At 39.6% G+C, this 23,777-nt stretch overlaps 1 protein-coding gene across 1 annotated transcript in view; it reads left to right on the top strand.

Annotated features, from left to right (window-relative positions):
- The window catches only part of LOC124605329 (vacuolar protein sorting-associated protein 13D), a 552,708-nt gene that overhangs the window by 455,530 nt on the left and 73,401 nt on the right, over nucleotides 1-23,777 (top strand). The window contains exon 56 of the mRNA XM_047136935.1: nucleotides 8,609-8,805. Coding sequence (XP_046992891.1) covers nucleotides 8,609-8,805 — 197 coding nt within the window. The remainder of the gene's footprint in view (nucleotides 1-8,608; nucleotides 8,806-23,777) is intronic.

Genomic DNA, 23,777 nt, shown 5'->3' with positions numbered 1-23,777 from the left:
CTGTACATTACTTTTTCGAAAATTTTTGAGAATGCTGGCAACAGTGAAATTGGACGGAAATTTGATGCTATTTCTTTATCTCCCTTCTTAAACAGTGGCTTAACTTCAGCATATTTCAGCCATTCGGGAAATATTCCACTGATAAACGACTGGTTACACAGATAGCTTAATATGTTACTTAGCTCAGAATCACATTCTTTAATTAACTTTGTTGATATTTCATCATACCCACTAGATGTTCTTGATTTTAAAGATTTTATGATGGACATTATTTCTGTTGGGGTAGTGAGGGTCAAATTCATATTATGGAAGTTACTTGAAATGTCTGGTCTAAGGTAATCCATAGCAGCATCTACCGAACCTGACAACCCCATCTTTTCAGTAACAGTTATAAAATGTTTGTTAAAAAGTTCTGCAACACTATACACATCTGTCACCAATGCATCATTTACTCTTAATGCTATTTGTTCCTCTTCATGTCTGGTTCTACCGGTCTCCTCCTTCACTATATCCCATATTGTCTTTATTTTGTTATCTGATATGACTATCTTTTCCTTGTAATATATTTGCTTTGACATCCGTATTACAGTCTTTAATATTTTGCAGTATTTCTTATAATGTGCTATAGCATCAACATTGGAAATGTTTCGGATTGACAGATACAGTTTTCTTTTTGTTTTACAAGATACCCCTATTCCTCGAGTAATCCATGGCTTCTTTGTAGACTGTACAACGACTGTTACACCTTCCGTATACTGGTCCCTACAGAGCGCTTTTGAAAGAGAAGAATACCTTAAAGATTGACCCAAACGGTAGGCTTGAAACATTGTCATGGAGCAGCCAAACCCTGCCTACCTGTATAAGGATGAACTTCCACAGCATTATCCCGGTGATTTTTCCAAGAGTTAAAAAGAAAGAAGAAATATATTAAGAAAGTTCTGAAATGTGGCTATAAAGAAGAATTAACCATTCTTCTTCATAAGGTGAAGTGGACTGTCAGACTTAATAATGAGGAAGTAATGAAGAAGGTGCAGGTAGAAAGAAGATTATTGGAAGTGATCAGAAAGAGGGGTAAAACTTGGCTGGGCCATATACTGCATAAGAATTTTCTGCAACAAACAGTTATAGAGGGAAAAGTGAAAAGGTTGAGAGGAAGAGGTAGGAAGAGAATTAGAATGATGGCTAACATTAGAAGAGGATGAACATACAAACAGATGAAGGAAAAACAAGACTCAATGGAGAGCCTCCAATTGAAACTTGTCATAAGATAGATACACTAAATAAGAAGAAGAAGAATTTATTTAACCTCAGTAACTAGTACTCCATATTTTATTAAATTTTTGCTCCAGTTGTGTAAAATATATATTTCATACACTATTTTTCAATGGGCCATGAGTGAATGGGCAGTATTAGAATGGTTATCTCTGTGAATTAATGATTTGTTCAACTGATCTCATCTGTAGATTTTGTTTGTTGTGAAATAAAATTGAATTTTTTTAGGATTGTCAGAATAGCATGAAAGCTAAAAACCACAACCTGTTTGCTTTGGTGATATAACAGTATGGTTTTAAATGATCTAACAATATGATTTTAATTTTACATTATCGAGCAAGAACTTACTTGTGTCATCATATTGTATAGCAGTGTTCTCATATTTTTCCTCTGGGTCATCTTTGATCAGTGACCAGTGATGGCGGCTCTTCTCTTCTGGAATGTTCCAAAGTCCAAACTGATATAATGCAAAAACACAAATTATGATGAAGATGAAATATTTGAATTTCTGTATAACATTTTAAAATATTGTGTCACTAGTTAAATGTTAAAACTGAAATAAATAAACTAAAAAGAAAAAGAAATTACTTAAATTGCTTGGTAAATTAAACTGGTTATTTGGCCAGGGTGGCAGCACCATCATGTTTATGCCCAAGAAGCAGGGAGGAGAAGCAATAAATGCTTATACTCCAGTGGTCTGAGAAGTAGAGTGCTGTCCTAATACATATCTGTATGCACCACTGAATGAATTATGTATTTATACCAAAATCGGAAACAGTGCATACAGTGTATCTCATCTTGGCTGTGTCTCTAAAACTACCTTCCCCAGTCTTCCACAGCTGTGTCAGTTGAGTCATTATCTGCTATTTCAGTTGCAAACGGCAAAACCAATTCTTTGTTCCAATCGATTCCAACTGATTTTATTACATTTTAAGTTTCTATCTTTCCTCCCACAGTTATTGCATACTCTCTTGTAATGTTGCACATGACCATCCAAGTTTCATAATGTTACATCAGTATTAGCAGTGATGAATCCAGCCACTTTCCCTGGGGGGAATATATAGCTTGACGGTGGGGGGCGGGGGGACAAAGTTATAGGCTTAAAATTTAAATGGTAGCATTCTAAAGACGTAGCAGCGCTATTAATATTTAAAATTTTTCATGAATGGCTAATATATAATTAAATAATATGTAGGTTCAGTACTAAGCTGTTATGCTAAGCCTAAGTTAATTATATTAAATAATAAAATAATTTTATTGCATGCAAAAAAAACTCACACTTACATCAAACTAATACGTTGAGGATTTTTTACGGCGTATCTCTTGATGACGTCATCAATAAAACTTCCTCTTGGCTTGTCGTCCCCTTCAGTTGAAATCTTCACACAAACTTGGAGCATTTCCTGACACATCCTATTCCTTAATTTTGTCATCACCCTGTCCATTGTACTAAATGACCTTTGCACACTGCAAGTTGAAACGGGAATGCACAATACACATTCAGCGAGTGTTCGTAGTGCTTCGTAGCCGATGTTGGCTCTCAGAATGAAAGAAGCATCAGAAGATGTATCATCTAATTCATTAGTAACAATGTACCTAAAAGAATGCAAATCTGCAATAACAGCGTCAATGTTTGTAAGCCCCAAAATCAAACACAGTTCTTTACAATCATTATCACTAAACTCTAGAAATTTTTTAAAACTTTCAAAATATGCACTTAGTAACTATCACTTTTATTGCCTTCTCATCAAACTGTTGCTCAATTTCATCAGTCATACTTTTAACCAATTTCCTTGTGCTTTTCATAGCTTAAATCTGCTCCTCTACGTTCGTGAGTAGCACACCTTTAACTTTTATTGCGTCCTCCTGCAGTTTTTTTAATTTTATTATGAGTTTCATTTTCTGCACTATGACCATCGCAGTCACAAAGACAACCAATGTGTCTTAAATGTTCCAGAGTTCCAGAAACAAGTAGAGGGATTTGCGAAATTTTAAGTGATTGTCTCTGCAAAACTTTACATAAGTTTGAGACTTCATTTAACGTATAGTATAAAATCACTAAACCTACAATGAAATTGGAATTCATCATTTCTAACAAGATTCCTCCAGTTAAACTTGTTAAATCCGCGCCGTCCTTGTGTATATGTTCCCATACCATTCTATTGGACATGTAGGTTAGGAAAATAGCATGAACTGTTGATAGGTACTTAACCATCGGATGTCAACAGCTTTGGGTATTTTTAAAACTGGTTGCTCTTGGAAGAACAATGAAAAAGTTTGCAAATGTCTTTAACAACTTGTAATGTGCATTTTATAATGGGGTGTTTATTCCTAGAGTTGGTGGCAGCAATTGACAAAACATGCGCCCTACAGTGAATGTATGGCAGCTTATGGCCCTTCCTCTCTGACAACCGAGCATGGACTCCTGAGGTAGAACCACTAAAATTAGCAGCACCGTCGAAAGAACAAGATAATAATCTGTCGTAAGAAAGTTTTCTTTTCTTTAGTTCAGTATCAATTGCTGTAAATATGGATTCAGCTGAAGTGCTTTTCAACTCAACGAGACATAACAACCTTTCCTTCACTTCAAACGATGGAGACGGTGCAACATATCGAACTACTAAAGACACTTTCGCCTGCCGTTAATGAAAAATATTTGTCACGGAGAAATGTTTCATCTTGAAAGTCTAAAGACTCTCCCAAACAAGTCAACAATTCTGACGCAGTATACTTACTAAGATATGTCGACCTTTCACTCTTAAATTTTAACCACTTTTCAAGATGAATGTTGCTTTTCAGTACTACCTTACGAATTAGAGGTTCATATTTTGTTGTGTGGGGTATTTCTTCCTTACTAAGGAAATACAGATTTTGAATTAATGATGACAATGCTTGGCGGTTTAAAGCTTTTTCATTTTCATTTTGTTTAAATATCTGTGCATGGATTGGAGTGTTTAAGCCCTGTAATCTACAGTTTCCAAGTGCAACGGCTCTTGCATGTTTTTCTGAGTTGGCGTGCTTTTCTAGTTTTCCCGTGCTTCCAGTAGTTTTTCTAAATTTAGTGAAAGGTACAGAAATAAACACTCCTCCTGTTTTCTGTAGAGTTTTGATATAGTTTTTTAAATACATTTTACACAATTTTCAGGAAGCCCCTCCCTGCTTGTGATCAAAGTACAACCAATTATACTTACACTCCCATTTTTGCTGATACTTAATCTCCATTCAATACTTTGTTTAGAATTGCAGTTTATGGACGGGCCAGAAATAGCACATTTATCGTTTGAAAACTGTGGAAGGGAAACTGAAGACTTGGTAGACCTACGCAATTCATCGTCACAATCACTAGCACTTCTTTCAGTAGACTCTCACTCGTCTTCGTCTTTTGCAATACACTGTATTTTATTAGAAAAGAAAGAAATCAAAGTTTATTGTTTCGACATTGTATTTCAGCACTAACACTTCTTTTTATGTTATAAACCTACGAAGGCTGCGCGTAGTACACTACGTAATCACATTACACTTCCATAGTAACCTGTCGACTGACTGTTACAACCTTACAACAGTTTCAACAATGCATTGAGTTTTTATACAACAATCAAAGCTTAGATTATACTCGTAGATCAGCATTGCCAAAAGTACCACTCATGGCGGAATGTACTGCTTCTTAGGCAAAAATTGTGTATCCCCATTTACACTGCGAAAATCATTGTCAAGTGTACGCAAATATTTAGTTTGAGCTTTGGATTCATTGGTTAGGAAAAATCTATATGGCTATTAAATCTTGGAAATATTCCCAGTAATGCAATAAAAAAATTAAAACAATCTTTTATACTGTCAGATGCTACTTCCAATTCCGTATCAATACCCGGGGACGTGTTTTGCGACCTCAGGTTTATTCTAAGGGCAAATAAAGTATAGATATGAGTGGCGGGTAAGAATAAAGTTCACAGCGAGGGTGGGCTGTGTAGCTAAGGGATTAGTTTACACATTAGGCCGATTGGAGGTGCGGTGAGGGAAGACATGAGAGAGGAAAGGCTGACTTATTCCACAATTGGCATTGCCAACACACCTTGCAACACTTAGATTTACTGCACACTTATTATGCAGCAACTGCTCATTTGTTGGTGTTGGAAATAATACTACCATAATACTAATACTAATAATAATAACCTAAAGGCCAATGAGGAAAGAATAAAAAAACTACAGAGAGCATATAAACTCACGTGGAACTATTATAACAAAAAGTCCATATCCATTAACACAAAATTGATGCACTACAACACTGTCGTACTGTCAGAGGCACTGTATGCATCTGAAACAACACAAATAAGTGGGCAAACTAAAATCAAAGAAATAGAAAAACAAGAAAGGAAAATTCTCGGGAAAATTTTTGGCCCAATACAAGTGCAAGGAATCTGGAAGAAGAGACCAACATCAGAATTATATAAATACACAGACAAGATTACAGATACAATAAGGCAAAGAAGAATGCAGTTCTATGGACATATCCACAGGATGAATGAAAACAAAATGAATAAAAGAAGTTAAAGAGGACCTCAGACAAGCACACATAACAGTAAACAATGCAGAAAATGGAACTGAATTCAGGAACATAATCAAAAAACATAAATTTGACACCACATCACAGAAGAGACCAGGATGCAAATGGACAGCGGAGGGAAAGAAACAACACAGTGAACACATGAAGAAAATTTGGTCTCAGAAAAAAACATAAACAATCATCATAAAGGAATTCAAGTTCAAACGCTCTCTTTAAACGGGAATAATCGAAAATAATAATAATAATAATAATAATAAAAACAGAACAATCAATGCTAAGTGTTCCAAACCGAACCGATAAGTAACGAAACCAAACTATAGGGACCCAGCCGCCACCTATTGTCTTACACATTCATTTTGCTTGTAAAAACTGCATGTCATCACGACTCCTCCATAGTTGACTCCAAACTTCGTTAGCAACAGCAGCTGGCGTAGTTTATATTTTGTCACAACGATACAAGTTAACAGACCAGGTGATAATTTTTATGTTTCACCACAACTATAGATATGAATTTCTCGGGGGAATTTCCAATTTCTGGGGGGGACTTTCCCCACCTGGGCCACCCCGTGAATCCATCACTGAGTATAAGCTAATATCACAGTAACAAATATAAACTGACTGTGTGATCTAATGGGTATTATGTTTAGGTAATAATACTAAGGTCCCAAGTTTGATTCCTGTTGACAAATTCAAATTTTTGTGTGGTGGAGACGTCGTGAAGGAAGTCCACTCAGTCTTGTGTGGTCAACTGAAAAACTGATTGAATATAAAATCAGCAAAATTGACACACAAACTGCTGAGGTAACATTATATTGAGTGGCTTGCTCTAGGTCAGATGACACACATCATTTGTTTACTAGCAGCAGGAACCATTTCCTGTTATTTTTTGGTTTAGAGCACAAGATACTTGATGCATTATGAGTAAGGATCTTTGTTTTTGCAAGACTTCAGAGTAGTATTGTAGGATTTAGGTCTGCATGGTATGATGGCACTAGGGAGGAAAGCATTTTCCTGCAAAATTTTGTCACTGGAAGTAACAGGAGAAGGTTGGTACGCCTTAAATAATGACAAAAGTTTCTCTTTCCATGTCTCTATATATTTAATTTTTTTATATCCATTTCTGTATGATAAAATCGATTTTCCTGTTGTAGTCATAGAAGAGAAGTGATCAAGAAGTGAAACTCTGCATTCACAAAAAAATGGCATTGCGCACTGTCACTTTGCAACATCTATTCACAGTGTGGCATTTATGAATCCACTGTTCATCTAAACTAATCACTGGCTGTTTTAATTCTGATGCTTCATCTTTCCTTAAAAAAATCACTTTTTCTCTGGTCTGCTAATGACTATTTCATATAAGTAATCGAAAACTGTATAGCTGGAATACTTTTTCTCAGACTTTTTTTTGCTAAGTTGGAAGTCCATTTACATCTGACAAAATTGTGAAGTTTTTGCAAAGATGGTATTTCCTTGCATCATTCATAGAGTTACAGAAATTGTTGTCTTTGATAACACATTTATCTCTATGCTCAATGAAATATTTATTGTGTGCTTATTACTTATTATAATGAAAACAATTGGTTATTGACAATATAATGTAAATGGATAGATAAAAAAATCAACTCACCAAGTGACAGCAGAAGAACACACTGATTGTTGGGGACTGTCCCCAACAATCAATCTTTCCTTCTCATTCTGCCTGGTAAGTCTTCCCTGACCTGAGGTTCTGGGTGACTTTTCTGAATTGTACCCCTTTTCCTAAACCTCTCCAGTCCTTTTCCTTCATCCTTCTTCCTTCCACTTCAACTCTTCTGCCAGAAGAAGGAGCCCCTGGCTCCAAAAGCTTGTAAAAGTTAAACCTTTTTGTGTGTGTGTTCTCCTACCGCCACTTGGTGAGTAGATTTTTTTATATTACTTACTGTGCTTTACAGCAGATACTTGAATCGTGCTCTATTCAGCATTGTGTCCCTCCTTCCGTAATTTGCATACTGTTGAATTGCTTACTCTGTTGGCACTATCACACCTTTCTTTTTCTCACTGTCAGTAAAATTTAGCCATTAACAGCAAGCTGTGACAGCTTAGTGCAAAGGTATTTTTCATGCTTGCACTGTGAGGTAACACCACATGCTACTTTAAATTGGAATATGGCTGGACCTTGTCACCTGAGCAAGTTAGTTTCCACTGTGGCCGGGAAACCAGTTTGCTTGCCGATGAATGCCTACCTCTGGTCTTGTTTACCAAAGCTATGTGACTCTTATTAACTGAAGAACAGAGAATGATAACAGAAATTACCAACACATTAAACAGTGATATATTAACAGAAGCACCACATAGTACTGGTTTTATTTTTCTTCTGAAGACACTGTCAGTTTAGATCTTCATGTGATGGTTAACTCTTATACTTTAAAAATTTGCGTAAAGTTGTTCTTAAATAGGTCCAAAATCAACATCTTGAATTGTTGTGTTTTAATATTAGCAACAGTAGGAAACAAATTATCAGTAGCTTAGTAGCTTGTACTTTGATTGTGGGATAATTCATTTAATATACCACCAGTTTTACAAATCTTCCACAGCATTGCTTAATACAGAGGAAAGCTCTTTAATACTTTGCTCATATTCAGCTGTAGACACTCTGATATCTCCTTTTATCAAATTAGTTGATTTGTTCCTGCTTGAAAATGTGTAATTTCTGTAAATTATGCCTTTATGGTAGGTAATCATTTCCTATCTAGATATATATGGAGATTAATAATCCATTTCCATTCCTTATTTTAGGGAATGAGGTTGTGCTGGGACCACCACAGCCAGTATGTCATCAGTTGACAGTTACAGGTATACCTATAGAGCAGGCTGTTGGCAGGCAAAAGTTGCGCCCAGGTTCTGGATTTTTGGCAGTCAATGTTCTCATGGATGGACCCACAACTGTCTTGCAAATAAGTGATCTGAAGGAGAAGCAGTCATATCACATTCTCGTAAGTACTGAATTCTGCAACTTTTAGGTAGACTTGTAATATTACCACTGTGTTTTCTTTGTGGCCTTTGAATTACGCCTCACGTATGTGTGTAGAATAATGCACTGCTTGACAATTGCAAAGGAACAGGGACATTGTTGGACAAGAATAATAACAGGTGTCGTGCGTAGTAGTCGCGCAGTTTGAGGCGCCATGTCACAGACTGCGAGGCTGCTCCTGCCGGAGGTTTGAATCCTCCCTCGGGCATGGGTGTGTGTGTTGTCCTTAGCAGAATTTAGTTTAAGTAGTGTGTAAGTCTAGGGACTGATGACCTCAACAGTTTGGTCCCATAGGAATTCACACACTTTTGACATTTGACAATAACAGGCAATGATGAACAACTTGAAACACATTACGTACATAATAGGGGTGGAGTGGTATATTTACAACAAAAAATGGTACAGGTTTTGTCATATGGAAAGCAGGGTAACAGACATGTGTAATGTTCATGTTTGACACAGGTCAGACTCCCGACATATAGGTCGATATTGGACTCACCAGTTATTCACACTGGCTACCGAACTGTTTTCTTTGGGGATGTGTCCCACTCTTCTGTTAAGGCAGCTTCCTTGGGGATGTGTCCCATTCTTCTGTCAAGGCAGCTTATTTTCACCTGGTGGCAGACTGTGGAACTACAATTTTTTTTTTATCAGTCTACTGACTGGTTTGATGCGGCCCGCCACGAATTCCTTTCCTGTGCTAACCTCTTCATCTCAGAGTAGCACTTGCAACCTACGTCGTCAATTACTTGCTTGACGTTTTCCAATTTCTGTCCTCCTCTACAGTTTTTGCCCTCCACAGCTCCCTCTAGTACCATGGAAGTCATTCCCTCGTGTCTTAGCAGATGTCCTATCATCCTGTCCCTTCTCCTTATCAGTGTTTTCCACATATTCCTTTCCTCTCCGATTCTGCGTAGAACCACCTCATTCCTTATCTTATCAGTCCACCTAATTTTCAACATTCATCTGTAGCACCACATCTCAAATTCTTCGATTCTCTTCTGTTCCGGTTTTCCCACAGTCCATGTATCACTACCATACAATGCTGTACTCCAGACGTACATCCTCAGAAATTTCTTCCTCAAATTAAGGCCGGTATTTGATATTAGTAGACTTCTCTTGGCCAGAAATGCCTTTTTTGCCATAGCGAGTCTGCTTTTGATGTCCTCCTTGCTCCGTCCTTCATTGGTTATTTTACTGCCTAGGTAGCAGAATTCCTTAACTTCATTGACTTCGTGACCATCAATCCTGATGTTAAGTTTCTCGCTGTTCTCATTTCTACTACTTCTCATTACCTTCGTCTTTCTCCGATTTACTCTCAAACCATACTGTGTACTCATTAGACTGTTCATTCTGTTCAGCAGATCATTTAACTCTTCTTCACTTTCACTCAGGATAGCAATGTCATCAGCGAATCGTGTCATTGATATCCTTTCACCTCGTATTTTAATTCCACTCCTGAACCTTTCTTTTATTTCCATCATTGCTTCCTCGATGTACAGATTGAAGAGTAGGGGCGAAAGGCTACAGCCTTGTCTTACACCCGTCTTAATACGAGCACTTCGTTCTTGGTTGTTCACTCTTATTATTCCCTTTTGGTTGTTGTACATATTGTATATGACCCGTCTCTCCCTATAGCTTACCCCTACATTTTTCAGAATCTCGAACAGCTTGCACCATTTTATATTGTTGAACGCTTTTTCCAGGTCGACAAATCCTATGAAAGTGTCTTGATTTTTCTTTAGCCTTGCTTCCATTATTAGCCGTAACGTCAGAATTGCCTCTCTCATCCCGTTGCTTTTCCTAAAGCCAAACTGATCGTCACCTAGCGCAGTCTCAATTTTCTTTTCCATTCTTCTGTATATTATTTTTGTAAGCAGCTTCGATGCATGAGCTGTTAAGCTGATTGTGCGATAATTCTCGCACTTGTCAGTTCTTGCCATCTTCGGAATTGTGTGGATGATGCTTTTCCGAAAGTCAGATGGTATATCGCCAGACTCGTATATTCTACACACCAACGTGAATAGTCGTTTAGTTGCCACTTCCCCCAATGATTTTAGAAATTCTGATGGAATGTTATGTATCCCTTCTGCCTGATTTGACCGTAAGTCCTCCAAAGCTCTTTTAAATTCCGATTCTAATACTGGATCCCCTATCTCTTCTAAATTGACTCTTGTTTCTTCTTCTATCACATCAGACAAATCTTCACCCTCATAAAGGCTTTCAATGTATTCTTTCCACCTATCTGCTCTCTCCTCTGTATTTAACAGTGGAATTCCCGTTGCACTCTTAATGTTACCACCATTGCTTTTAATGTCACCAAAGGTTGTTTTGACTTTCCTGAATGCTGAGTCTGTCCTTCCGACAATCATATCTTTTTCGATGTCTTCACATTTTTCCTGCAGCCATTTCGTCTTAGTTTCCCTGCACTTCTTATTTATTTCATTCCTCAGCGACTTGTATTTCTGTATTCCTGATTTTCCCGGAACGTGTTTGTACTTCCTCCTTTCATCAATCAACTGAAGTATTTCTTCTGTTACCCAAGGTTTCTTCGCAGCTACCTTCTTTGTACCTATGTTTCCTTCCCAACTGCTGTGATGGCCCTTTTTAGAGATGTCCATTCCTCTTCAACTGTACTGCCTACTGCGCTATTCCTTATTGCTGTATCTATAGCGTTAGAGAACTTCATTCGTATCTCGTCATTCCTTAGTACTTCCGTATCCCGCTTCTTTGCATATTGATTCTTCCTGACTAATGTCTTGAATTTCAGCCTACTCTTCATCACTACTATATTGTGATCTGAGTCTATATCTGCTCCTGGGTACGCCTTACAATCGAGTATCTGATTTCGGAATCTCTGTCTGACCATGATGTAATCTAATTGAAATCTTCCCGTATCTCCTGGCCTTTTCCAAGTATACCTCCTCCTCTTGTGATTCTTGAATAGGGTATTCGCTATTGCTAGCTGAAACTTGTTACAGAACTCAATTAGTCTTTCTCCTCTTTCATTCTTTGTCCCAAGCCCATATTCTCCTGTAACCTTTTCTTTGAACTATCATTGTCGGTGTTGGTCTGCTGTCGATTCTGATTAGAACAACCCGGTCACTGAACTGTTCACAGTAACACACCCTCTGTCTTACCTTCCTATTCATAACAAATCCTACACCTGTTACACCATTTTCTGCTGCTGTTGATATTACCCGATACTCATCTGACCAGAAATCCTTGTCTTCCTTCCACTTCACTTCACTGATGGGCCTTTCCATTTCCCTTTTCAGATTTTCTAGTTTCCCTACCACGTTCAAGCTTCTGACATTCCACGCCCCAATTCGTAGAATGTTATCCTTTCGTTGATTATTCAATCTTTTTTTCATGGTAACCTCCCCCTTGGCAGTCCCCTCCCGGAGATCCGAATGGGGGACTATTCCGGAATCTTTTGGCAATGGAGAGATCATCATGACACTTCTTCAGATACAGGCCACATGTCCTGTGGATACATGTTACGTGTCTTTAATGCAGTAGTTTCCATTGCCTTCTGCATCCACATGTCTTTGATCATTGCTGATTCTTCCGCCTTTAGGGGCAATTTCCCACCCCTAGGACAAGAGAGAGCCCTGAACCTCTATCCACTCCTCCGCCCTCTTTTACAAGGCCGTTGGCAGAATGAGGCTGACTTCTTATGCCGGAAGTCTTCGGCCGCGAATGCCGATTATTTATCAAAATTTAGGCAGTGGCGGGGATCGAACCCGGGACCGAAGACGTTTTGATTATGAATCAAAGACGCTACCCCTAGACCGCGGGTCATACTGCATCAGCACACAGATTAATAAACATATCTGTGATGTTTCAGCATCCTGCAATGTGGAAGTTACAGCAATTGGAGACAAGGTCTATGCTGAAATACCCCATATGGCATCCATTTCAGTAACTCACAGGATGCAAATGGAGAAATTGTTTGATATAACTGTTCACACACACAAAATCCATTACAAGAACATATTCTGGAAGATAGTTGGTCTCTGAATCCAGATCAAATTTAAGAATTTCTGTACTGACCTCAGTTTTCATTTAATAATTGTGTTTGCAAATTCTTACAGCAGCTTAATAATTATACAGAATTTTTATAAATTAGTTATACAAAAGTAATGTGTAATTGTGAAGAAAAGTAAATAACTTGCAGAAATCTTTGATAGTGAACTGAATGCAGTATATCTTCAGTTTTATTCACACATAATATTGTGGCATGCGCAAATGAGCTAATTCAACAGTCATCATGGAGTCATATAATGGTGCAGAGCATGTGCAGTGTTGCTTGTGGTTCCATGAATCCAAATCTGCTACTACAGATCAGAGACAATTCAGGACTAAATATCACTAGCCACCACCTCAAAGACAAACCTTTATTAATTGGTACAGTCATTTCACCAAAGCTGGGCTATATATCACATAGGTTGCTGGTCATGGTCGGACAGCAGTCTGTGATGCAGCAGTAAATCTATGAGACATGAATATGCCTAGTGTTACAGTGCTGAAGGTAAAACAGAAAACCCTGTCACTGTCATTCAAACACTACAAATTGGAACTTTTGCAAGCTTTAAGAGAAAGTGACAAAGAAAAACAGGTTGAGTTTTGTGTAGAAATGTTTAACAAAATGGCGACTGAAGATGATTTTGTTAATAAAATTGTGTTCAATGACATACCTGCAGTAAAGGAAATTGGCATATTGTTCGCATATGTGCTGAACAGAAACAGTGTCACATAATTGACCATGTATGGGACTTGCCTAAGGTAATTTTTTTGTGCTGTATGTTGTAACAAGATTTATGGTCCTTTCCTTTCTTTCTCAGTAAACTATGACTTGGTGTTCTTGAACATTATTGAATGCCTCAATTACAACAGGATATGGACACAGAATTTATTTTCCAGCAAGATGGCGCATCACACCACCACATTATCATCGTGAACTTGTCACGTGTCTCTGTAGGAATGTGTTGACTTGGATTGGATGTGATGGGACAATATTCTGGCCGGCACTATCACCTGACTTAACCCCAATGGACTTCTGTGTATGGCATTACATTTAAGAAAAATGTTTGTTCTTCCACTTCTGGGAAGCAGTGACGAGCTGCGACAATGGATAATGCAAGCAGCTGGCACCATACATCAAGACTTGCTTCATAAAATGTGTCAGGGAATTAAGTACAGATGGAACATTTGTCATGTTACAAAAGTTATCCACATTGGACATTTTTAAGTAAAACTTGAAGATATACTGCATTCAATGCTGTATCAAACATTTCTGGAGGTTATTTACCTTTCTTCATAATTAATGGTTATTTTCATATAACGAAGATAGAAACACCCTGTATGTGTCTGGTAAAATGACCCCCTCTTGCAACAAGACTTCAAGATGCAAGCAGCCAAAAAGTCTGTCACTGTGCAAAGGAATCAAAGAAATGAGAAACATTGGAGTAAAGAAAAGTAAATAATCATACTTATATATATATTCTTCCAGATTTCCCACAGTACTTTGCCTCAGGAATGCTGCTTAGTAAGGACCAGCAGTAGTTGGACAACACTGTGATATTGCAATTAATGGAAGTATTAGAAGGGAATAACAACAATAATATTATGGAAATAATAGAATGTTACTCACCATATAGAGGAGTCAGAGATGCAGAAAGACACATTGAAAAGGCTGCTGTAAATTTAAGCTTTCAGCTAAAAGACCGTCTTCCAAAGTAAACACACACATATTCAAATGAGCACAACTCACACGCACATGATCACTCTCACTGGCTGCCATGGCCAGACTGTAGACAGCAGCTGTGCTAGATAGGAGAAGCAAACTAGTATGGGTGGTGGGGCGTAAGGGGGGGGGGGGGGGGAGAAGGGGATAGCAGGGTATGGGTGGAGAAGGTGTAGAGCTGCTTATGGGAGGATGGAGGGATGTGGTGGTAGGGCTGTTAAACACAGTTGGGAGCTTTGGGGAGAGGGGCGGGAGTAGAGAAGGGAATAAGGTAAGTGGGTAAATAGAAAGCTGTGTAGTGCTGGGGTGGGAAAAGGGAAGGGGATATGTGAGTGGAAGTAAGGGACTAGCAAATGGCAAGTAGTATTATATCCATTTCATAATATTGTTAGTTCAATTACTTTTATAACATTTTTCCATTTCAGAAATTCTCCCATTTTCATCTCTAATGGCATCAAGGTTATCCAGGGAAAAGTCCAAATGATCATTCAAGAAATGTTATTTAAGTGACATATTACATCCCATAAGGTGGTATGACCTCAGTAGTTCTTTTACAATATCAAGATAGTTCCCTGCCCCATGATTCCTATACAGTACCAAGATAGCTCACTGCCTTGAGGCTGCCTAAAAAGCTGCAACAGAAACTTGTTTAAGAGTACCATGCCTTTCTTCCAACATTGCTCATCAACTCAAGAAAATGTTCATTTGACATAAATTCCTATGAACTACAGATATAGCTAATATGGGTTGGCTTACATGCCTCAACAACACAGTAGCTTCAACCGCAACAAGGAGGTATCTGTGGAGAGCCCAGACAAACATGTGGTTCTTGAAGAGAAGCAGCAGTCATTTCAGTTGTTGCAGGGGCAACTATATGGATGACTGATCTGACATTTGTAACATCAGCCAACATGACCTCGATGTGCCGGCCGGTGTGGCCGTGCGGTTCTAGGCGCTTCAGTCTGGAACTGCGTGACCGCTATGGTTGCAGGTTCGAATCCTGCCTCAGGCATGATGTGTGTGATGTCCTTAGGTTAGTTAGGTTTAAGTAGTTCTAAGTTCTAGTCTAAGTCTAGGGACTAATGACCTTAGAAGTTAAGTCCCATAGTGTTCAGAGCCATTTGAACCATTTTTTCGAGTGGAAATTACATCTGTTACTTTTCCCAAGAACATGCAGCTTTACTGTATGGTTAAATAATGATGGCATCCTCTTGAGTAAAATATTCCACAGGTAAAGCAGTCCTCCATTGCGATCTCTGGGTGAGGGCTACTCTGGTGCATGTTGTCATCGTGGGGGACTGACATTCTATTGATTGGAGATTAGAATGTTAGATCACTTAATTGGGATGGTAGGGTAGAAAATTGGAAAGGGAAAATGGAGAAGTTTAAGTTAGATATAGTGGGTATTAGTGAAGTTTGGTGGCAGGATTAACAGGACTTCTGGTTGGTCACTAAGAGCCAGGACTGGCCCCATCTCCAAACATAGCAGTCCAATTTTATTGTTATTTTAAACATAGCCTAACTTGGGGTGTGTTGCAGACACACAAAAAATGCTTATTGGAATGAAATAAAAAATCAATACTTAACCAAGCCACATTAATGTGAACACCTATAAAAAAACTGAATAATCACCTTTTGCAGCATGGGCATGGAGGAAGAGTGTCAGTGAGGTTCTTGAAGGTACTGAGGATCCATATTACAAACAGGCTGATCGAGTGGTCTCATAGGTTCTCAATTGGGTTTAAATCTGGGGAGTTTGGTGGCCAGAGGAGTACAGTAAACTCACCCCCTTGCTCTTCAAACCATGCACCTACATTATCAGCTGAGTGACATGTTGCATTGTCTGCTGCTAGATGCCATTGTGTTGAGGAAAAACAAAATGCATGTAGGTGTGTCAATGATAGCCTGTGGATGCCATTGTGTTGAGGAAAAACAAAATGCATGTAGGTGTGCCAATGATAGCCTGTGGTGATACACGACCCAGGGAATGTCATGATAACATTTCCCAGACCATAATTCTCCCTCTTCTGGTTTGAACTCTCCTGACGATTGTTGCAGGGTGTGCCAATGGAACATAAAACATGATTCATCTGAAAAACCCACCTGTTTCCAATCAGTGGACATCCAGTTGCAGTATTGGCATGCAAATTCCAACCTTTGCCACCAATGAGTAGCAGTCAGCAGTGGTAGTTGAGCCAGGTGCCTGCTGTGGAGGCCCATATGCAGCAATGTTTATTGAATGCTCATTGAGGAGACCCTGTTGATAGCCTCTTGGTTCATCTAGTCTGTCAGTTGTGCAACAGTTGCATGTCTGTTCACCCATATACATCTCTGCAGCCGTTGTTCATCCTATCATCTATGGCTCATGGTGCTCTACAGTTGCCTTGGCACCAGTTTTGGATAGTGCCATTTGGCCATGCATGGTATACTTCAACCACGGCAGCTCATTAACAGTTAAAAAACTTAGCCATCTTGGAAATGCCTCCACCCTTGGCTAGAAAGCCAATGATCATGCCTTCTTGGATGTTAGATAAGTTGCTCTGTTTTCACAATGTGACAATGATTGCACTGTTTTCCTCATCCCCCCCCTCCCCCGCCCCCCTCAAACATGCTTTATGTGCCCTCGACTACTATAGCAACCGCCTGCCATCTGTGAGTGATTATTGCACGTTGACGTCAAACATAGGCAGTGATCAGTTAATGTGACTGGACTGTGTATAATTTCATGTCAAACACTAAACCTAAGTTCACAAATGCAGTTTATACTAAGGTACTGTATATTGAATGAGATATTGCCAGTGGAATTCAAGCAGACTAACAGTTTTCCATGGTGCAATAGCTCTGGTAGTATACACAAGTATATCATCAAGCCATTATTAACAGCACTAAGCTCAGTTGCATGTTAGAAATTATCTGGTTCAAGCATGAAATATTTTCCAATCATATTATCTGCATTCGCATTTCTGATTTCCACATGTTCTCAGTCAACAAGAATAGATTGATGTGCCTACAAATTGAAATAACATTTTAAAATATATTCGCAATGTTGATTGTATTTAATTGTAAAAATTTCATAGAAAGAAAAACAGTGTCTAGCACACTTGCATGATGTGTCATTGCTAAGAATGCGCTCTGAATTTCATACTCGTTTTGCCTTGAAGTCCTTCCAGCACCATTATTACAATACACAGTTTTCTTCATCCCAGTTCAAGTTAAAAATGCATTATTGGAAATTGCTTTATTAAGATACATGTTCAAGTTCATGCCCTCTGTTATTTCAGAAAACTGGAAATAGTTATTGTGTTACGCCTTGTGTTATGTTCTATTACAATCAAAAAATCATTTGGAATGTAGTAAAATACAGAGTAATCACAAACCATGTCTCCAGTTTCCTACTGCAGCTTTTAAAGAACTGATACGCCAATCGTATGAATGATGAATGAGTGTGCGAATACAAAAGAAAAAAATACTGAGAAAGAATACCAGTGCCATGTTACTTTCATTGAGTTGGCGATTGAAAGAATAGTAATAAATATTGCTTTGAAAAGCAGCGAGGAAGACAGTTGTCAGGAAACCAAGAGCACAACAGATAGGGAACTGGATGATAGCTCAACCGACATCTAAATGGCAAGTGAGAAAACTGATTCGGCTGATGAACTTACAAGTTCCATTTCAGATGTCACTAAGTAATGAATTATTGTAAAATGTGTAGAAGTGCCATTTAATTTTTTTAAAAATTGGTTTAACTTACTTCACTTCACTTTAAAACAAAAAAGCTAAGTATTATACTGCCTTTTACATTAACAAAATGTCTAGTGCCAATAACACTATGATATGAAGTGTTCTATCCTTGCTCATTTCCTTGTGTTCCCACACATTTCAGAAAGCACCTCTGGAAATTCAGAATCAATCAAAATTGCCCCCGTAACAACTTTAGATTCTGGGAGAATGGTGCCTCAATTTTTGTGAAAATATTTTAAGTCATTTAATAAGCTCTCTAAGTGTATTACTTCAACATCAGTGGTAGTATTTAGAGTTTGTAATGACTTTTTTTTCTGTAGTCAATTGATACCATCAACTGTAGCCAAATTGATGCCATGATTAAACACTTGAAGCATCTCACATATCCTAAACACCCCGTGCCACAGAACCTGTTGTAGCTGATTAAATTAACTTCTGAGAGTTCAGAAGCAACCGCAGTTTTATCCAAGTTAGCTGCAATTGGTTTTACAGCTTCAACCCGAGCTCTCCTACAGAAATCAGACATGGAATAAAAAAAACTTCCAACACCTAGTTTCAGAATTTTCAATCATTGTGGACTGCAAATGACCAGATTGTAAAGATGCTGAATCCCTCTGAAGAAAGTATCTTCTCCATGACAACTCTCGGCTGCATGTGCTCTGTATCAGCCAATGGCAAGTACACACAGAAAATTTTGCAAGAGGGTTCCATTGAAGAAATGGAAAATCCAGGATGGAATTTAAAAATTATGAAAAGGAAAGTTTCTACTCACCATGTGCTGAGTCACAGATAGGCACAACAAAAAGGCAATCTCAATTAAAGCTTTCAGCCATTAAGGCACGCAAATGCAACTCACACACACAACTGTAGCCTCAGGCAATTGCTTCTTATCATGTTATTCTGTTATCATAACGTTGTCAACTGCATTCACTATCAGGAATTGAGCATTTCACAAGTATTGATTCTATTTAAATGTGCACTAGTAAGTCCTCTTTTCTAATTATAATCTACAAATTCCAAGAACCATTCATTTATCTTATATGCATGAGTCTCCTTACAGAAGTAAATATAATGCAGGATGAATGTTGAATCAGGAGTTGCATCAACAATAATTGAATAATAGAACTCATTTTCTCTTTGTTTCAAGATGGAACTCCTGAGGTTATGGGCACAACTAGCAATAAATTTGTTCTGAGTATCACTTTACAGATGATATGCTTGTAAATGCTTATAGCTTCTTGTCCATCTCTGACTTTGCTAATGTGTTTTGCAAGAACTGTATCATAGTTATTCAATAGTTTTAATATTCTGAGGAAATTGCCATTATTTAGTTCTCCAGTTTTACTGAGATGGACTCCTGAAGGTCAAGCCTCTTTGACAAAGAAATAATGTCTCATAAAGTAAAATGAGAGTTCCCATGTAAATTGATTGTCCTTAGAATAAACAAAAGAAGAACATTACCTCTTTACTTCCAAGCACCAGTATGATCAATGTTACCCCTTTCTCATCATTTCATTTCTTCCTTTTACAGTTCTTTCACGACAACATCTCATATATATGCATAGAAATATTTTTTGTTTGTGCTCTTGAATGCAAGATGTTTTCTATGTATTTTGTGTAAAATCATCTTGGAATGAAGTTCATTATATTTGAATGTTGTCGTCAATCCTACCAAATTATAATGACATTTCACAGCTGTTGCCAGGTACATTTGTTGGGAAAATATTTTGTTAAGATTTCCGACAATATTTAAAGAAAGTGGTTCTTGGACTCCAACACAAGGTGGTATTAGTGGATTATGTCTAAAGAAAATATTGTGCATGCAAGATTAAACATAAAATAGAATTGTATTCAATCTGTCTGAAAGATGATAAAAGGGAAGAACTGAAGTGTAAATCAAAGATGTAGAGTAGATGAGCAGTGCTGGTGCTGGGGCAATGTTCCTCTATTTACTGTATGATAAAAAATTAGTACACAATATCAAACAATGGAAACTCCAGATAGGAATATCAGCAATGTAGGAAAAGACAGACTGCTTCTTACCGTAAAGAAGACACTTCAAGCTACAGACAGGAACAGTTAAAAGACACCCACATACAGCTTTTGATCACAGCCTTCATCAGTTAAAAGACACTCACAGCTTTCGATCACTACCTTCATCAGTTAAAAAAACCCACACACACGCGCGCGCACACGCGCACACACACACACACACACACACACACACACACACACACACACACAAGCAAGCACACCTCATGCACACACAACCACCAACTCCAGCATCTTGGGCCAGAGTGCAACATCACATGGTGGGATGCAAGCAAGAGGGAGTGGGGAAGGGGAAGGGATGTAGGATATGGGTGGGGAGATAGATGAATGCTGTCTGATGGAGTGTGCATGGACTAGGCTGCCAACAGGGGTGGTGTCAGGAGGTTGTGGGGCAGAGAGGTGGGGAAAAGGGAGCAAAAAAGGAGAGGAGTGGGGAAAGATGGGCTGATGCATTGGCAGAGGACTGCAAATAAACAGGGTGGGAGAATGATAGGACAGGAGAGATGGAAACTGTTGGGTGGAGGGTGTGGGGACAGCGTGTTACCATAGGTTGAGACCAGGGTAATTACAGAAGCGGTGAATGTGTTGTAATAATAACTCCCCCCCCCCCCCCCCCCCCCCCTGCTCGGTTAAGAAAAGCTGGTGGTAGAGGGAAGGATCCAAATGGTTTGGGTAGTGAAACAGCCGTTGAAATCAAATGTGTTATGTTCAGCTGCATGTTGTGGTGCAGGGTGGTCTACTTTACTCTTGGCCAAAGTTTGGCATTCATCCTGTGGACAGCTTGCGAGTAATAATACCAATACAAAAATCTGTGCAATGATTGTGGCAGAGCTGGTAAAAGACATAGCTGCTTTCGCAGGCATCCTGGCTTCTCGTGGGTGTGAGAGGACTGCTATAGGAAGTGCTCGGTGGGTGGATTGGGCAGGTTTTGCACCTGGACCTTCCATGCGGCTATGATCCTTGTGCAAGGGGTTGGGATTGGGAGTGGCATAGGGATGGACTAGGATGTTGTGGAGGTTGGGTGGGTGACAGAACACTGCTTTAGGAGGGGTGGGAAGTATCTTGGGTTGGATGTCCCTCATTTCAGGGCATGGTGATATCTAACAAAAGCCCAGGGAAAGGATGTGGTTCAGTTGTCCCAGTCCAATGTGGTACTGGGTGATGAAGGGGACACTCCTTTGTGGCTGCTTCTGGGGGGAGAGGGGGGGGGGGGGTTGGTGGTGTGAGGGGAAATAATGGCACAGGAGATCTGTTTGCAGACTAGGTCTGGGAGTATTGTTTATCTGTGAAGGCCTTGGTGAGACCCTCAGCATACTGGGCATGGGAGCTTTTGTCACTGCCTACTGAGCATGGGAATTTTTGTCACTGCAGCTATATTGCCCCCGGGTGGCCAGGTTATGTTGGGGGGGGGGGGGGGGGGTGTATTTTGGTGTGAAGGGGATAACAGCTATCAAAATGCAGACACTGTTGGTGGTTGGTGGGTTTAATATGCAGATGAAGCCATCAGAGAGGAGGAATCAACATCTAGGAATGTGGCACTCTGGGATGAGGAGGACCAGATGGGAGAGAAAGCATTGAGGTTGTGAAGGAATGGGGGGGGGGGGGGGGGGGGGGGAAGGAGGTTCACAGTTAGATGGTGGTAAAAACTTGAAGAACATTGAACCCTCTCTCCTACAGTTCATATCACCATCCAACTGTGATCTCCCCCCCCCCCCCCCCCCCCAAAAAAAAAAAAAAAAAAAAAAAAAAATCAGATAACCATCCATTGGTCACATTACAGGGATTCCTTACCTTGAACTTAACCTCATCATCCTGCCCCCTTCCTCAGAACACCAACCTTTTAGTAGAAGAAAGAACAGCCGTACACAACCTCAAAACAAATCCTGACCTAATCATCCCAGCTGCAGACAAAGATTCCACCACTATTGTCCCGAATCACAGTGACTACCTGGCAGAAGGTCTCTGCCAATTATCTAACTCCTCCATCTGTAAACTCTGCCAGTATGATCCATCCCAGAAGTCCAACACAAACTCCAATTCCTGCTTAAAACCATAGACCCTTCCCAGAACATCTTCCCTGAATCCATTTCCTTCCTCACCCCTATGACACCCAGCACACCCAACTTCTACATGCTCCCCAAGACCCATAGACCCAACAATTCTGGATGCCCCATTGCTCACTGACCAACAACTTCCCATGATCTAGCCTCCCACATCAAAGTCACCAATTACTACCCACACTACCTCATTCCTCATACACTTTATTAACTTTGTTATAACCCACAACTACTTCTCATTTGAAGGTAAGGATCATAAACCACAGACAAGGACACCCACGTGGCATCCTCCTTTGCCAACCTTTTTATGGGCCATCTAGAGGAGATCTTCCTAGTCTCCCTAAACACAAAACACCTAGTCTGGTTCAGGTTCATTGATCAGATTCATTGATATCATCTTCATGATCTGGACTCATGGCCAATACACACTGTCTTCATTCATTCACAACGGCAACACTTCATCTCCCATCTGCTTCATGTGGTCCTCCTCAGCCCAGTGTGCCCTGTCCTAGATGTTGACCTCCTCCTCTCTGATGGCTTTATCTGCACATTAAACCTACCAACCTCTAATAGTATCTGCATTTTGAAAGCTGTCATCCCTTTCGCAACAAAAAATCCCTCCTGCATAGCCTGGCCACTGAGGGACAGCATAGCTGCAGTTACAAAAATTCACAGACACCTTCACAGACAGGCATTACTCCCAGACCTAGTCTGCAAACAGTTCTCCCATACCATTTCCCCTCACACCCCCAAGAACCAGCCACAAAAGACTGTTACCCCTTCATCATCCAGTACCACCCTGGTCTAGAACAATTGAACCACATCCTTCACCAGGGCTTTGATTACCTATCTTCATACACTGACATGAGGGATGTTCTGCCCAAGATTCTACCCACCCCTCCTGAAAAGGTGTTCATTTACCAGCTCTGCTGCAGTCATTGCACAGATCTTTATAATGATATGATTATCAACCAGCTATCCATCAGGATGAACATCTACTGCCAAACTGTGGCCAAGAGCAAGGTAGACCACCCTGTAGTGCAATATGCAGCTGAACATGACACATCTGATTTCAATGGCTGCTTCACTACACTGGCCATCTGTATCCTTCCCTCCACCAGCAACTTTTCTTAACTGTGCATGTAGGAGTTATCCGTACAATACATTCTCCACTCCTGTAATTACCCTGGTCTCAACCTGTGGTAACATGCATCGCCACACCCTCTGGCCAACAGCCCCTGCCCCCTTCATCCTATCATTCTCCCACCCTGTTTATTTGCAGCCCTCTGCCAATGCATAAGCCCATCTTAACACACTCCTCTCCTTTTTTGCTCC

The sequence above is a fragment of the Schistocerca americana genome, chromosome 3 (genome assembly GCF_021461395.2).
Source record: "Schistocerca americana isolate TAMUIC-IGC-003095 chromosome 3, iqSchAmer2.1, whole genome shotgun sequence".
In the NCBI taxonomy this organism is placed as follows: Eukaryota; Metazoa; Arthropoda; class Insecta; order Orthoptera; family Acrididae; genus Schistocerca; species Schistocerca americana.
The sequence above is the reverse complement of the archived record's forward strand: the minus strand, read 5'-3'. Positions and strand labels throughout refer to the sequence as shown.